This window comes from Diorhabda carinulata, chromosome X (genome assembly GCF_026250575.1).
Source record: "Diorhabda carinulata isolate Delta chromosome X, icDioCari1.1, whole genome shotgun sequence".
NCBI classification, from domain to species: domain Eukaryota; kingdom Metazoa; phylum Arthropoda; class Insecta; order Coleoptera; family Chrysomelidae; genus Diorhabda; species Diorhabda carinulata.
The window spans coordinates 27,321,621-27,340,361 of NC_079472.1; the positions used below are offsets into that span (position 1 = coordinate 27,321,621).

Genomic DNA, 18,741 nt, shown 5'->3' on the forward strand with positions numbered 1-18,741 from the left:
AAAAGTCATAGTCACTAAAATACTTGGATAAGATTTAATTTGACTAAAAGGTTTTTGTGGAAATAGATAAGTTATCAACCAGTAAAATAAGAAAAATTATCAAAAGAATTGAGCAAAATGAGAAAATTCAAGTACAGATCAATTCTGATACACAGAATTTTTGGAAGATTGAGAAGTAACCAAAGTTGAAACAAATGCAGACCTTTTATGACAATCTGAATTATTAGGAAAAAACTTTTATAAGATATACATGCTTTGGATATAAAACTGTGATAGTTCAAGTCCATCAAATTATTAAATGTACCAAGAAGCAACATATTTGTTAACACTGTAATATTAACCTTTTAAAGACGTTGAATTAGTTTATTCATAAATTTATTATTTTCGCTATTAATTTGGAATACTTACATTATTTTACAATTACAAGCTTTTATTTAGTTTCACCTGTCCCGCTGTGTGTAATTTAATCTTGCAAGTTAAATTTTATCCAATTACCGGTCTCCGATTGACCTAAAGATGATGGAGAAGATGGGCACAGAAACTCCGTAAATAAAAAACGACGCAACCCCATCTAATTTCGGCTCATTTAATTAGTCTTGACGAGTACTTTGTTACCAGATGGTAACCAGTGTCTGATAATGGGGAAGAGGGCCATAGGAATTCCATAATTAAAAAAAAGACGCAACCCCAACGAGTTCGGGCTCATTAAATTCGTCATGACTTTGTACTTTGTTACTAGATGGTAACCAGGGTTTGATGATGGGGAAGATGGCCATAGGAACTACCTAACTAAATGAACGATGCAATCCCATCGAACTTGGGCTCGTTTGATTAGTATTGAAGAGTATTTTGGTTGGATGAATATAATTTTTTGATAAATATTGATCAAATAAAAATAATTATGATAAAAGATATATAAAAACTATCAAAAACTTTTTTTTCTCAAACCATGCAAGTACCCTATTGTTGTAAGGAACAAAACTGTAAGCTGGTCAAAAATGTTGAGATGGACAACAGAAATTCAAATTGTCAAAAATAAAACAACTACCAACATTAGTTCAATTAAACTAAAAACATATCAATAGTAAAAATATATTTAATGGACTAGAAACAATGTTACATTAATCGGTAATAGTTGAAACTGTAGAAGTATAGTATTAAGAGACCGAGACTTTACATGTAAGGCAAGTTCACGAATACCTAAATAAAATTATATAAAAACCTTTTAATTAAAATGTGTGAAAAAAAACTTTTTCGTTTTAATGCATTGAAAATAATATGGATAATTAAAACTGGTATCATACCAGTTTTGAAATTAGATGATATATTTTGGTGCAATTTATTGACTGCGATGTTGGACATAAATGGGTTGATGATAATACAACATTGGCATAACAGCAAATAATCAGAGTCGATTTGTTAATAAATAAACACGAGAAACGTTTTTTAATTTATTTCTTGAATAAAATTGGAATGGATATTATAGTTATTCCTTTTATAATTGCTTTAAATTTTGAAGAAAGTAATTTTTTTAAAATATATTGAAGTTATTTTTAGCTACAAAGGCACTTCAAATTAAGTGATTGAAATTAAGGCACTTGTATAGATTACTAAATATTATCCATAAACTACAGATCTGTTTAAATACAACTTACAATTATTCAGAGTAAATTATATTTGTTGTATACTTTAGGGCCGAAGACGGTTTTAGGACTCAAATAGAAAAAAACTTAGAGATCCGGAACTTTAGCCATCTGTTAACGATATTGTAGCCATTTAGATTTTTCGCCAATTCAATTATTGTATAGATTTTGATAACTGTATTCAGTAGTTAATAGCGAAGTTGCCAAATGTAAATTTTGACTGAGTAGATAGTACATTAAGGACTATAAGTATGTTATCAGACACTTTCCCCTTAGAAGACCTCATGAATGCAAACAACGTTCTATTCAAAAATATACTGCTCTACTGCAATTATTAGTAATGGTTAATGTAGCTTGGTATAGTTCAATTTGTTTATTTGTTGCTGATTCTTCTTTATTTTTTGATAATGTAAATAAGCCAACGACCAAAAGATTCATAGGATTTGATTTTAGAAAAATATGAATATGATTATATTGGATTGAAAAAAATAGATTGATATGTAACCTATAGAGATAGACAAGGCTTTAAAGTTAAACCAAACGGGATACCACAAAAACTATAAATAAATAACAAACTGATTTCTAGATCTGATTTTGACCGAATCTCCATTAACGGTGTTTTTCTTTATCTTCAGATTAATTGAGCATTAGGTTTTTGATTAAAACATGCGTTTATAACCCAGTTTGATTAGGGCAAATATTCTTTTAATGATAAAAAATATTATTTCATGAGTCTCAATCATTCTAAAACTATTTTTCATATATGATGTATGCTACATTATAAATAAACGATCTGCTAGTTTCAGATTTCAACTCATACTACATTTTTTTCGCACAGCCTCAAACAAATAGTAGATGTTAATAACTGAATTTAAAACAACAACAACAATAAAACCTGTAATATAAAGATTCGATATCAAATATTTCTGAAATAACATTATTATTTATCAACCCATCTAGATCCAAGAAAGCAGAAATGGTATTCTTGAAAAACATAAAAGACCATTAAAGTATGACAATGCTTAGAATAAAACACAAGAAAGTCTATCTAATTTCACTGTTTTAAAAACTCCATGCCATTTAAGGTGCCTCGAAAACATTGAAGTCCAAAAATTTTAAATATCCCATTATGGAGGTATATGAATAACTAATAATATTGAATACTCAAATACAAAAAATTGGACTACTATTTTGAATACAATTAGTTATTAATTTTATTTAATTTCTCACTTGTAAACCTTTTTTTATACGTTTTTGTTGACACGTAGTTTTGGTTTAAGTCTCCTTCAATTAAATTAAACAGATAAAAATTTTGACGTTTATAATTACATTTTGCATAAGACAAAAATAAGTGGAAACATCAAGATTTCTAACTATTTACTATTTTAAAACTAATTCTCAATTAAAGGTGACCTAAAATCATGACCATTTATCAACAAAAAAATAAAGGGTAATGAACCCAAAAATTATAGAAAAGTCAATTTAGATTAATCAATTTTCACAAAATATTATATAATCCAAATTTTGAACATTTTTTCTAATCACAAACTCGGCTTTCTTATGATTTTCTCTCTCTACACTTCAATCCAATATACAACAATATTTATTCTACAATCTGTAAAGAAAACCAATTTTTGGACTATTCACTTACGGATGTCAAAATGGTAAAGCTACAGTTACAACTTTAAATGATGAGTATCGATTAGTATTAACAAAGGAGGAGCGAGTGGTCAATCATTCAGTTTTTGATATATCAATTATTCATCTCACAATGTACGATCAAGTGTAACATAGAACTGTTTAATTTGGATATGTCGCAGTGCTACTATATGAAGCCAGTACTACACGATGCGTCCAGCTTTTGCGCCAACATTCACATTCCAACGCACGGCTGAAGATTGGACATACGTTGAAACCTTAAGCCGGTGCCACACAATGCGCCCAATGCAATGATTGGACGCATCGTCTGGTCGTAGTGCGCATGTCATTCAACGAAGGTTTTGCTTCCAACATTGGCATTGGAACCTTGGCCATGGAAAGTCGATTTTATGACCCGCGTCAAACGAGTACCCAGCATTGGAATGAAGTTTGAAGTAAAACTTGTACAAATACAAACACTTCTTGTCCACTTGCGTCTAAATGGTACGTGTTTTTTATAAAAAAACCAAAAAACCTTCCAATTTATTTCAAAATAATTTATGTCTGTCGTATGCCGTTCATCACTTTCTTGTCACATTTTCATATCTATAAGTAAGGTTCCAATCTTTGTCCAATGTTCAGCCAACTTTTGAAAGTTAATGTTGGCGCAAGCGTTGGACGCATCGTATAGTCCGGCACTGCACCTAAACTTACATAAAACGTGGCAAAAAAAACTGATGAACAGCATACAACATATATAAATTCTTTTAAAATAAACTGGATGATACTGGCAACTTTGGTTTTTCATTCACGCGAAAGAGGACTAGAAGTATGTATAGTTGTACCGCAGGTGTTGGTCCCAACTTCGTTCTAATTTTTGGTACTCTTTTGGCGCGGATCAAAAGAACCGACTTTCCATGGACAACATTGGAAGCAGAGCATTCGTCGAATGACATGCGCACTACCAGCACATGATGAGTCCAATCATATCAGCGTCCAACGATGCAAGCATTGGATGGTACCGGTTTAAGTTTATGTTCATATAGGAACAGTTTCAGTTTTTTCAGAACGAAAATGGAATGCTTCAAATCATTACTGATTGCTCCATATCCGTAAGTCAATAGAAATACATCAATTATTACAAATTATAATATGATTTGTCATAATTATGAAATACTTAATGATGAAGAAGAATATTTCAAAATCCAATTTTACAATATCAATAACACTGAGAAATATTGTTTTACCATAACAGATATTCAATACTTAATTCTTTCTAACTCTATTACAAGTGTACTTTGTGAACACTCAGATGGAATGTTTAAACTGTATAAATATAATACTGACAGTTTTTAATTACATACATATTTTTTGTAAATATGAGGAAAAAAAAGTTGCTACAAAATGTACTTCTGAGAAATTACACTTAAAAATCGTATTTTTCTATTCAGTTGTCGGAAAATGTTTCATTATATATACTGGGGATGAATATTTCTTCAAAATCACAAGACGTACCTTGCTAATATAGTTTCAATACATACAAAATACAAAAATGAATAGGAAACAAGCAGAAGGTAGAAAAGTGACAATCCCTTCTTGAACTAATCTTCACCCGGACATATTATAGTGTACTCATCAATTCAAACAAACTTTTAAAAAATTAATGAAGTACTTTTGCACGCAACATTTTTTTCTAGTTTTAATTGTATTATTTCAACACAATTCACTGAAAGGTTGTGAATATAATTTAATTTCATTACAATATAGATTTAAAATAAGAGACTTAAAATTTAATGAATCAACTTTTTTTATCCATAGCTTATATATTGTTGTGTCTAAGGTAAGTAGACTGATGTCTCATATTACTCTTCTATCATATTATGTGACACTACTTTTTGACATCTATAAAAAAATAATTTTAACAAAAATAATTAATTCATATTTTAAATAATTTTAATAACAATTCTTTTAATGAGCGGAACGTTTAGGGATTAAAATAAAATCCAAATAAAAATAACCTACGATCTCAAGAAATAAATTTAAAGAAATTAAAAATACCAATATATGTGAAATATTTTTTTAGTTAATTCAAATACTTTAATATGACAAAAATTTTAATCCTAAAACAATTATTGAATTAATTTAAATTATTAAAATTATTTTAAATATTTAAATTGAGATATTACTATAACTTACTTTAGACCACGGTACTGTAAATTAAAAAAATCTGTATAAAGCTGCGAAAAGTCAAATGACTCGCTATCTAAGGCCGACCGCTAGCGATGCAACTGTTTTTAAACAAAGGTTGCAAAGCAGTTGATCTTGCAACAGTTTTGCAATCAAAATAACACTTTTGAGCGCACAAGAATACGACTCGTATTCAGTATTAAATCAATTGGTGCAGCAGTGAAATTTTTCAATGCAATCAGACTCAGATGAGGAAGACGTCATTGATTATATTCCAATACCGCAGCCAACGCAGGATACAGAGAGAATATTGGATCCATGCATACCTAAGTAAAAATGTGAACTCTAGACTGTTCGTAGCAGCACAAGAACTGTCTCAGACATATAGAACGTTCATAGCTTTTTATCGAATTTCTCCCACAAATTTGAGATGTAGTTCTTGATCACTCATATTGAGAAAACAAAATAAACATGTAATAATCAAATGAAACAACATCTGCAACGTAACTGCGATCGCGGAATCGTAGTCACGTACAACTGATTGCAAACTAGTTTCATTTGAGTCACCTTGTGTGCGGCTCCCCACTGTTATTCGTTACCAAGGTTGCCAAATGGTTGCACCGTGGGCGGTCAATCTAAAGAAAATACTATTAAAACATACACTCATTAAGAAACTGAGGTGTAGGCATGACGCTCTTTATATTTTTCATTCATCAAATGTTATTTCATTGTATTTTTTTTGTAAGATTAAGAGAGCACACAGATCAACTCAAAAGAAACTCGTTTATGACGCAAATCATTAATCAGTTAGTAATGAGTAACAATCTTTGTAGTTGAATGGGGATCTACACACGGGGCAACTGGTTGCCAAATCATTGACAACGTAATAGCAATAAAAAAACTTGACATTTTGATTCGCCTGCAATTTGAATCACCCCCCCCCTCAAAGGTTTCAATGGATGAAGGTTATTTTATTTGAATCTAATCACAACACGAGTCACGTGTATCACTTCAACAAGTTAATAATTCATTCTAGTAAAATTACTGTCTTCACTTTATTTAGTTATTAATTTGTTGTTTCTTGGAAATATATTTGTTATTTTTTCTATATGAAAAACATCACAGTCGAATAATTCGAGTAGTGCCTGTTGTGTGGAGACGCCTGTGGATATTAATTGAGTACTCGGGAAAGACGTGTCTTGGTAGGTATTTCCACAGCCTTGTAATTAACATTCTAGGCGTCTACAGGCAAACTCGGTGTTCATGAGCCACGTCTGCCTGTCCAGTAGGTCTTAAGCAAACTGCTCTAGATGGGATTATGTTGGATAATTTGGAATTTGCCGAGGTTATATCGATGATATAGAGTCAAGTCGGCGATCTTTCTTCTATGTTCTATCTGTCTGGTCAATTCTGGATCGTAAGTCGAATTCCTCTCTTCTGTTTTAAGTCCAGCATCCTCAAAGTATGCTGGGGGCCGAGCTCTAAATGAGCGAGTAATATTTCAAAGATGGACTAATAGGATAGTTTGTACATTTGCAGAAGAAGTTTGGACTGGATTGTTCGGTTGAGGCAAAGGTAAATTATTTTTTTTATTGTTAAATCTGAAAAGAATAGCTCCTGTCACTTTTTTGAAATGAGGAAATGAATACGTTGTTCTCATACAATTATTTATTATTTATTTAAAAATAATCTTTAAAGTTCAAAATTGTTGAAAATTTTAATTACCTCAAGTTTTTATAAACCAAAATAAGCTATTGTTTACTTTTTTTTAATCAGTCAGGTTTTGGTCACAATGAAGTCTGCTGTGTGTGCAGACACATGTCACCAATGAATTGGTACCTTCAGTAACTCTTGAATTTAGTTTCTTTTAGTTGTTCCATGTGTACTGGGCCTTATTCTCATTCATTCAACTTGTCGAAGAGAAATTTGTGAATGAAGATTTGATAATAACCTTCATTAAACCTATATAAGATATAATTCCATTCCACTACAAAACAATTTTGGAACAAAGAAAGTCATTTTCATAATAAAAATGTTCACTTTCTTCTTTATGAATGACAAACTTATTTCTTTGTTCAATTTACAGAATGCATTCCTCTCTTCAATAGTAGATTAATTCAGATTAATAAACATTCCAATTTTCATATTGAAACAATATTCAGCAACCCTTTAATTATAAAGAATCTATTTTAAATCTCAAAAAGATTAATATACTCCACAACCTTTTAGTAATTATAAATTTGAGCACAAATATTTACTTTAACGTTTTGATTAAGTGCATTTTTGTGCCATTGGTGCTTTTTCACCATTTTTAATTTTTTTTGAGAACATGTTCTTTTTATAATCAAACTACCAAAACAAAAAAAATACCGCTAAAAATGTTTAGTTAATACAAAAACTTAAGCTAATATTTCATAATACTGCAAAAAAAAGCGGAGTGTGTCAATTTTCGATGATTTAAATATATCACACTGTGACGATATATATCACAAAAGTTTCCATGTCAAATATCGGAGTGACATAAACGCAACAGAGGTTGTTATGTATTGTTAAACAGACATTCTCATATTTGATTATGTTAACCATAGAATACAAGAGCTATGGATAAAAATCCGACAACCTCAAAAAATTCATTCAGTAATGAAATGGTACTTTCAGCAAAATTTTTTCCACAATGGAGAAAATAGACAAACATAAATTAGACTTTTGAAATATTTTGGTACTAACCCCAGATTGTGGAGTGGTAACGCTGGGAAAGTATTTAAAACAAACAAATCCTTTGTAATGAATGCACCAAAACATTAAACTTCTATAAGAAATAGTTTTGGAAGAAGGAAGCAACACAGTGGTATGTTACCCGGCTAAACCAATCCTACTTCCTTGGAAATTTAATACTGGTAATTATAAGATTTATTTGGATTTAAGTTTCCTTATAGGATACTGATAAATGAGGAAACGTCTGATGAGATCAGGTCTAGCTGAAAGTGATGATTGTAAGTTTTGCAAGGGGGATGGAACTCCAGTACAGCTAGTGTTAATATGTCTGCAAGCATTCAAAACGAAAATATGCTTTTGGTAGAACGCGTAGAAGCGAAATTCCAAGTATAAAGCACATATCCTTCAGTTAATCAGAACTCTGAAACTGCAAAGCTTAATAAGTCAGCAATCTTATGGCATTTCTTTAGTAATTGATTAGTAGTTTCAGCCAAATTTTGCTTCCAACTTATAATTAACTTGATATTCTGTACTTAATGCTGATTTTCTCTAGCTTATTATTAATGCTTATTTCAATCACACATTCTGGAAAAACACTCAATTAATATAGGTGTAAGTAATTATCATAAGTATTACTTTTTACCTTAGTAGTTTTAATTATTATTTATAATGAATCGACTATATATAAGATTGAATTAAATGAAATTATATATAAATTGTTTATGATGTTTGTCACTATGCTGGAGTTTTTTTAATTCGAAAGATTTTGTTAACATCAAGAACACATTTTTAATTAAGTCTAATAAAAAATATTTGACATGGAAAAATATTATTGAAATTTCTTATTCAATAAATTTTGTTCACGATAAAACTCGAAAGAAAGTATGTACCGGACTATTTTGTAATGAATAAAAATATTAACTAACAAATACTTGTCATATATTTCTAACCTAAAAATAGGCACCATTAGTTTGATACCAATAGTACTGGGAAAAATAAATACTTACATAGCTGTGTTGGAAAATTGTACAAAATATACTTAGTTTCAATTTAAATGACAATTTTCTCTCAGTCTCCAAATTTACAATCCAATTTTTCTCAACATGGAACTGGTTTTAATTGTAAATATTTGAGAATATTATCATTTTACTTAAATTATATAACAGATCTATAAGTATTATTCGAACCAAAATATTTTACCTAGTTGCACATCGACTAATTTCAAATTTGTTCAATAATTAGAAGGTATTTTCAGCCAATTTTTACCATAGTTTAAAAAATAGTAAACTTATATTGAGCATTTGAGGTATTAGTTGAAATATTAGAGTCTTAAATTAAGTTTCTTGTGTAATAAACAAATATATTTGATTTAGAATATAAATAATAAGAATTAACTACCTTTACTTGAGAATTTACATCTAATTGACATTTTTGTAAACTTTTTAATACTGTAAATCTAAAGATATTTTTGATAATTTCGAAAAAACTTAAATTAATGTTTTCAATAGATTGTAGATTGTTTTGGGAAGTCGTTTTGGCTCTGCACATATACCTAGAAGAAATTTTGTACAAGATTCTACATGTAATTGTTCTGCTTCCAAAATACATGGACTGCTTCCAAAGGAGGTTATTTGTGGGAGGTTTGTGTCCCACAAATAGAGTAGATGCTATGCTGTTTCCAATGTTTTCAATAATTCATTATATATTATGTTATACCCGATTTAGAATTATGAATTTTTGAATTTCAAAGTATTGTTGAAAATGTAGTAAATGATAATATTTTTTCCATTAAAAATAAACAGCTAACTAAGAAATTCAATATACTTAAGATACTCTGTGTACTATAATTTATATGATAAAAAAGTATTTCTGAAGCACTCGCCATATGTTCTTTTACTTTTCACATTAATACTAAAATACCAAATTTGAAATCAGTCGATTGAGCATTGTACATGCTTTTCACTATGTCAAGTAGAGCCGAATATTTATAGATGATTCTAAGGTTACTAGTAAAAGATTTTAGTATTATTATGCAAAAGACTTATGCACTACTCAGCTTAGAGCCGGTATGATTTACCTATCCTGGATACAAAGTATCAAAAGGATTAGGCTCGGTTTACATAGTGAAGAGATTTTATTATTATTATTACCAGTATTCACTTAACAGTTGGATAAGCTGTATCCACGAATACAAGAAATAATAGAATGGAAACCGAAAGATAACACTTGGAGACATTCAGTAGATCAAAGGGATCTAAATCATATTAATAAAGGAAGGAGGAATACACAGATTTCGAAATATACAAATTTAGTAAAACTATTGTGGATTATCTCTGTAGTATTTTTGAAAAAAAACAGGAATATTTCGGGTTTATAAGGATCAAAAGTATTTACCAAACAGAAAACTAAGTAATGATGGATAAAAATCCAAAGCAAAAATACTTGCATTATTTCTGCTAGACAAAGTCATAACATGAAAAAGACAAATACGGAATACAATACTTAATTAGAATTTGAAAAAAATATATCATGGATTTAAACTGAACACATTGTTAACTATCATTACAGCTCAATTATAATGTGTGACGTGCAATTAGAAAACCAAGTTATCTCAGATACATGCATAGGTAAATGTTCAATATCCGAAGACAATAACTTGATTATTAAAACGCGAGCCTATTTGCATTTTTTTAAAATTATATCATCAATAAATAAGATAAAAATACCCTTCGACTACTATTTACAAATGTAAAAGCTAAAAAAGAGAAACTGCAGATACATTGCATGTCGAGTTTCCAGCAAATAAATCAATACCTGAGGTCATATATAAATATTCAGAACCTTTCATGACTAAAATTATAAGCAATAATTCATATCTCAAAAGTTCGACACGATTTCTGTAATCAAGATTTTTTTGTAGCAATGAATTAGTATTTGAATAATGAGAAAAAGTTATTTATGAATTTATTTTTGAGTGAAAATATAATAAATACGATTTTTCATTGTTCCTTCAGAAATTTGAGATTCCAACATCCTACATTTTCCTAATTAAATATTATTTATAAATTAATTAATAAACTTAATATATAGTTTTACAAAATTCAATTCCAGCAATTATTACAACTGAATGGAATCAACAAATTTATGGTTTTAAATTATTTGTGTAAAATTTATAAAAAATTCTTAAATTACTAAAAAACAACTCACGAATTTAAGCTCAATATTCCTTTTTAAAATAATTGAGGCACATTTTGGAACATTTCTGGCATCAAATGCTTATTCGCATGCCAATTTACTGTCAAAGCTGCTCAAAGCTATTGCAAAAGCCTGCAACGCACAAAGAGGATACCTAAAAAAATTATTTTTCAATTATTTACAGATTTATCACCTTGTATATGAATATTTCTATGCAAACGAACTTTTCTTTATCGGACATTGTCAAGCGTTAATTATCATCAAAAATACAGCATAATAGGGGGATTTGCTTGAACACACACAATTATTACATTACACATACAAACGATAAAACAGCGAATTTTAAATATATTTTTGACACCAAACATTATATCGATTTTTAAACATAATATTTGTATACATTAGCATAGCAAAATAATTGGAAACTAGAAAAATAGTAGGGAAGAAATTTTGTATTTACTTACCTAAAATCCATTGTGAATACATCTTCAGCAACCCTACCAAATTGCATAACCACATAATCTGTATCACTATCGTGAACAATTTGAAAATTTTTAACAGAAGCTTGTGTAACTCTACCATGGAAATTTAAAACATACGATTGAGTTTCGTCATTCCATACAGGAGTTTTATTGTGCAATTCGATGATGTTATCCATATTTTTTGCTTTCCACGATTCAATCAAACCTTCACTTTCATCCTATATTTTAATAAAAAAAATATTCAATGATGACTTATTTAATGTTAAATCTGAATTGGTTAACAAAAAACATTAATTAACCTCAAAGATGCTGTGTATATTAATTTTATAGCTTCAATGGTAAGGAGAAAACTATTTATAAATGTCTGGTGTTCCTAGAATTCCGTGACTTTAGTTGTGAATTGAAATTTTTTAATTTAACCACATGTTAGGTCATTCTTTATTCCATATTCATAGTCTCATCTAGATATTATCAAGAGTTTCAAATTACTTTAATTGCGTTAGTGTTACTTATTCTTCTATTAATGAAATCCATTTCGGTTAACTCAAACTCTTTTAGTTTTATTTTCCTTTCGTTAGCTTATAGACACTTTATTAAATGTGTGTGAGATTGAACAATATATCTGAGCAGAATTCTATACTGTATGTATGTATGATTTTGGGGTATCATATACACTGCGACCCAAAGGATCTATTATGTCTCCCCCTCTTGTCCCGACACTAGAGAACCCAGTGTTTATAGCTGATCCACTCCTTTTAAAAAATCTAAAATGTGGGACGGTTTCAATTGTCAGAGATCTTCATTTAATATTTCAAGTGCTCCCAGGTGTAGTGCTCTGGAGTTCCTTAGTGATTCACACTTCGAGAGAATGTGGATAGAGGTTTTGTCCTCAAACAATATATGCAGGCCACATTATCTGCTAAGTATAGCGTCTTCAAGTGTTTATTGAGGCGATAGTACCTCGATAGGAATTCTGTTAGTATTCGTAGATAGTTTTTGATTATCTTGATACATTCAGTAGATCTTCTCTGGTTATAGTTTCCCTTTGCCTGTTTAAGCCCCTGTAGGTTGCTCTAATAATTGGTTTTATTCCTATCTACTTTCCTTTCCATTGTTCTATAGCTGATACCACAGTTCGAGTCCCATGAAGGACTTGTCTGCTCCCGCTTTAGAGAGCCTATCAGCTATTTCATTTCCCTTTGGTGAGTCCCAAAATCCATTGTAGGTAACTTGATTTTTCTTGGGTAGCTCGTTTAATTTTTCTATGCAATCCCAAACGAGTTTGGATTTTTTAACACTGAAACTTTAATGGCTGCTTGCCTAACGGACAGGATGATGATCTCCTGTTTGCGATAGTTCCTCTCTAGATTGAACTGAACAAATTTTTCAATTACATACTTGGTGCGCTGCCCAGGCTTTCAGCGCTTTCAGAGTGTTTCGTTCTGCTGTTTTTGATCCGTTTGTATACCATTTAATGGCATTCCTGTTCATTTCTTGCATGGTGTTTTGATCTCACTTGCTTTTACAGTTTATTATTGAGGTAAATTTTTTCTCAAAGCAAAACTTTTTCAATGAAACGTTCAAGGCATATCCCAGGCTTGGTCATTATTTAGGAACGGGTTTTCTTTAGTGATTCCGTATGTGAACATTATAAGTGATGTTTTTTTCTGCCACTCTTTTCAGTACTATGTGGAGAGATGGGAGATTTAGAAACACTTCTAGTACAGCTGTTAGGCATGATTTCATGACCCTGGTTGCACATAAGCAAGCCAGTCTTTGTACCTTTATGAAATTGTTGCAACCTATAAGCTTATAGCTTTTTTTATGAGAGAAGCTATGCATTTTACATTAAACCCAATCTACTAAGTACTTTACTGTCCTTAGAATTCCCAATGTTTCACTTAAGACATTTAGGCGAACTTCACTATTGTGGCTACTAACTATTAAACTATCACTTTTTACACATGTTTAAAAGGCTGTGGAGTGTGTCTTGATTAACAAGAAGTTCCAACATTATTGTTTATGTGGCTGTAGAATCGTTCTTCGTGACCTTCAGCAATCTTCTTTATCTACTCCTTCACTATTTTTATATGAAGTTCCCAATGTAGGTATTTACTGCGAACATACCATGGGGTGTTAACTATATTCTTTAGTATTCAGTTTTGGACTCTTCGCAGGCAAGCATAATAACTTACACTTGTACATCCCCATAGTTGAAACCATAAATACATACCTTCCTAATAACCAATATAGTTTTTAATATTTTCCTGCCTCTTTAGTTTAATATACAGATGTAGTCTTAGATATTTGACCGTTTTCTTCCCCATTTATCAGCTTGCACCTCTCTTTTAAGTTATCACTATTTTGACGGTTGTGCTGGGTTGTTCTATTCTATATTGTTTCACAGTGTGATGTTTGAAAAAAAAAATTTAAACTTGCACTTTCCATCTATCACAATTATAATTGTTGTTCTGAGATGTTCCAGGTTTATTTTCAATTTTTCCAGAATGTTGCTTAATCAATGTATTCTACTTTCTTAAAATTCCTAAAAAATTACTGCTTCTTGGAAGAACTATTCTGTAACAAATCAGAAGAAACTTGAAACAGCTCAAAAAAGAGATTTATTTCAATTTTCTCTGTAGAAGTTTCATTATCATCCCTCTATTCTCTTTTGGAACAAAGTAGAACAAACATAGAACAATCTTTAAAATTTTTGTATCTTCAAAGTGTGATGTCAACTTCTTAGAGGTCCGTTTTCTATTATTTAGTAATCTTATTGTTTAATGTAATTGGAAGATTATTTATCTTCTTATAAGTAAAGTTGATATGGGCATATAATATTGAAGTGAAAGACACAAAGTTAATTTGTTTTTTTTTCCTTTTTACCATATCATGCGAAACAAATTTGGAATCAAAAATGAAAGATAGATTTACTTTTGAATCTCTACAATTACATACCTGTGGATATATTGTCACTCTTTGTTCATCAACCATTCCCGGTATGATAACAGTCATTTTACGAGGACCTTTAAAGCCTAACACATTAGTGTCATAAATAACAGACGCCAGCTCTTGCCGTGGAATTATACCTTCCCTCAAATTTGCCTTTCTAGGCGATATCCCATTATCATACACTGTAAACTGGGTTCCAATTAAATTTGATCTAAGTTTACCTGAAATACATACTGATAGATTTCATAACCTTTAAGGTACATCAAATTTAAGACCTGTGCAGAGGATCAGGAATCAGAAATATAATAATAAGAACAATCAAGATTGGCAGGCTTAGGTAGACACGTCATGTAATATGCATTGATAACAGTGTGCTTAGATAAAAAACTTTAAGGCCTACCAACGGGCAGTAGATGCAGAGGAAGACCAAAGCTAAGATAGAGAGATGAAGATGTTACAAAGATTGGTGCAGCAAACTGGATGGTGTTTGCAATGAACCGGAAAGGATGGCATTTAAGGCTATAGAAAGTCGAGGCCCACCTGTAAGCCTATAGCGCTAGTAATGACGAACTAATATGGGAGATAAAGTAATTTAAAATATTCTGATTTATCTTGTAATAATTTAACAGCACATGCTCCTTGTTATTTAAAATTCTACTTACCTACGAAGGACTCTGCATTCCTAGATAAATCTGTAGGATCAGTGGATATTAAGTAATTGCTCGTTGTGCTTTTCTTCCTTTTCCTTGCTGCCAATAGAAATACTTTTTTACCATAATCTTTCTCTAAATGTAAATAATAAGTTGGATAGAGACCCCTATCCATTCCTTTTCTGTCTCTTGTTATTCTACATTTATAAAGCACCTTAAGTTGTGCAGATTGAAGGATAAACTTTTCTATGTTACCTTCTATATCACCTTCCACCTCTGAAGTCTTAAAACAAAATATCAAATTCAATGTAAATAATTGTTATATAATCATACTAATAATACTCATTATTTGGGGAATCATTTTGTTTTTCTATTCAAACATTATCCATAGGAGTTGGACTAAAATAAGGTAAGAGCACCATTGGCAGAAACTTTAGTGAGGATATTTGTTTAAGAAAATATAAATATCTTCCAAATTTGATGCAGGAGAGTTATTTGGTACTTAGTACTCAGTAAATTGACATAAATAGAAATCGTCAAGATTTTTATTTCTTTGGATATTTGTACTTCTTTATTTAGTGCAAATGTTTCTATACCAGACACTGCACGACCAAGATTAAACATCGCCGAGTACTAGTGGCAGACTGCTAAATTAATAACAAAACTGCAATAAACAAAATGTTTGACAACAAAATAGTATCAATTAATTAAATATAAGATACAAAAAATCATCATTATTAGTATCTGCCAAATGCAGATTTTACATAGGTACTTAAGTAACAATGACATATCGTTTCCATTTGCAGTAAAGGTTTTTGTAGAAGTGTTATGACATGAATCTCATCATTTACTTTTTCTTGAATGATACAGACATATCTGTAAATCTGTCAGTTTCTTGTTTCACCCACAAATAATAGTAATACAAAATCACCCACTTGTTCACACTTTTAACATCTTCTGGGTCATACTCATCAACAATACTACAGAAATCATCTGACTCCATGTAATGAGCATTTTTATTAATCTTATCGAGTCTTCACTGCAGACTTTTTTTCTTCAGCTACTTCTTTCAGCCTGAGCTTTACATTTTTCTTTCTTTTCCTTTTCATCTATTTTTTTCTTATTATATTCCTTCCAATAATCTGAAGAGATAATTAATGGAATTTTTTTCTTTGTGAATGTTTATTACTACAAGGAATGTCCATCTACAAACAATAGCACAAGAAAGAGGATGTTGTTTTTAATTAGGCATGGTAAAAAAGATTAGATATTTTCCATGAAATTTTCCTCAAATGGTGGTTCTTGATACATTAAATTTTTTGCAGCAGTTGCTAGAAGTATACTATTTCTACAGGCAGACAGAACTGAAAATATCTGCTCTTCTATCCATGTCAACATTTTTTTAGACATTGGAAACTAAAAAAAATTGTCAGTATTTTTGATCAATTTATTTTTATCTACACACACTTCTCATTTTGAAAGAATAAACAAAACAACTTTAAGCTGCAATTTAATGGTTATTACCTTTAAGTTAAAGAACACTAAAAATATCAAGTATACAGGGTGATTGATTAGTGTGATAAAGTGCCTTCTTTGTCTTTTGATTTATCAATTTAAAAATTTGAGGGATTACAACCATGATAGGTCTTCACAATTTAATATTATTTACAATCTTACAGAGTGGTCCAAAATGCTGTGTCATAACAAAATTACATTTTTTTAAATGAAACACCCTATATTTTATTCCATATTTGGAATTCATTTTAACAAATTTTCCACGAAAATCGTAACAAGTTCAATACCCTGTACAATGTAAGAGAAATTTAAGATCCAAGATCTGTTGTGGCCAATGCATCAAATAGTAGTGAATCTTCTAGAAAATTATCATTTCATTCATATTCATTGAATCTGATACACAGGGTGATTCAATCCACTAATACATTGTTTCCTCGGTTTTGTCACATAAATCACTATGTATGTCATGTATCAAAAAGTTCTACCACAAACTTTTTTTTTTATCAAGCATTCCCTATATCTAAAATTAATATTTCTTGGGATATCTTGATTTTTCTGTGCAAAACAATGATTATGTACTAATATCTAATCATTTAACAAATAATTGTAAGTTGGCTTCAACACAAACAATTCTTGTTTGGTTCACTAAATGAAGAAAAGTCAGTTATTTAATGCGGAGGGTATATATGGAGGGTATCCTATTTCTAATTCACCCATCTACAGATAGATGAAGATAATTTTAAAGATGAAATTGGAAAGTGTTGGCTATGGTGCTCTTACCTCAATTAGTTTTTGTCATAACAGAATCTGAAAGTTTTATTTAAGTTTCCAAATATCAATTGTTGTTCTTTTTACTTAAATTAAAATTACATTTACCCCATTAACCTGTTGTATGAAACTAGGTTTGTCAGGAATGGGATTAATAGGCACATTTCCATTATCATTTGGAGTTGAAGCAACTGGAGATGACTCTTCATCTTCTACATCCATCAAATCATTTGGATCAGTTGTTAAATCTTCCACAACAGTTCCTAGAAACAGTCTCTAGTTAATATCAAAATTGATTTAGAAGATACATCAAATTCAGGAATATATATTATATAATCAGTTTAAGCTGAATTTAAATCAGTTGATGATATTACCGTCTATGCTATCGGAGTTTGGCAAAATAGATATAACTTGATCTGGATTATTATCATTAGTCATGGCAAATTGAAGCGGACCATCATAACCTGAAATGGAAGTTATAAGAGAAAAATAATTAATTGAAATTGGTTTCCTCACCGTGAAGATCTCTTCTGTTTCCACTAGAACTATTTCTACTCTTGGCTGAATTACCGCGAATATCAGAAACTTGTATCATACCTGATGTAAGCCTTTTCTGTTTCATTTTCTGCTCCATAAGCTGCCTCTAAGAAAAGCATAATTTGGATGATTGAATAGAATAAAACAATAATAATTATTTTATTCTTACCTGTTGTTCCAATTTTTGAGTTCGGACATCCATTTCTAACATTTTCAAAATTAATTTTATTAATCATTCACGGTGCTCCAATTCCATTTGTTGTTGATTATTGTTACTCTTGGAGATAAAATGTATCGATTTGTACAAATCTAGTAGAAAAATATATTGAATCCTATTTGTTTACGATTGTTCACAATGTTGGCATGACATTTGTATACACACAAAGCTTGGTCCATAGAGAAATATGAGAAAGTATTGCTTCCAATATAAACAAAGACAGAAAAAGTTTCTTACCATTA

The 18,741-nt window shown here is 30.3% G+C and overlaps 1 protein-coding gene across 1 annotated transcript; it reads right to left on the minus strand.

The window, feature by feature from the left end:
• Positions 1–1,076: 1,076 nt before the first annotated feature.
• On the minus strand, positions 1,077–18,666 carry LOC130901755 (protein king tubby 1). Its single transcript, XM_057813333.1, has 8 exons — positions 18,452–18,666; positions 18,262–18,388; positions 18,120–18,209; positions 17,854–18,008; positions 15,475–15,745; positions 14,819–15,033; positions 11,843–12,078; positions 1,077–11,532 (listed from the first exon to the last, which is right to left on the minus strand). Exons 1-8 carry the CDS (start codon positions 18,491–18,493, stop codon positions 11,460–11,462), a joined length of 1,209 nt encoding a protein of 402 aa, XP_057669316.1. The 5' UTR covers positions 18,494–18,666; the 3' UTR covers positions 1,077–11,459.
• Positions 18,667–18,741: the final 75 nt, after the last annotated feature.

What these genes read in the sequence shown, in the direction of transcription:
- LOC130901755 (XM_057813333.1), bottom strand. Translation starts at nt 18,493, where the DNA reads ATGTTAGAAATGGATGTCCGAACTCAAAAATTGGAACAACAG. An exon ending in CTCAAAAATTGGAACAACAG is followed by an intron (nt 18,389 to 18,451) that starts GTAAGAATAAAA and finishes TGCTTTTCTTAG; the next exon opens with AGGCAGCTTATGGAGCAGAA. An exon ending in GAGTGACAATATATCCACAG is followed by an intron (nt 12,079 to 14,818) that starts GTATGTAATTGT and finishes ATTAAAATATAG; the next exon opens with GATGAAAGTGAAGGTTTGAT.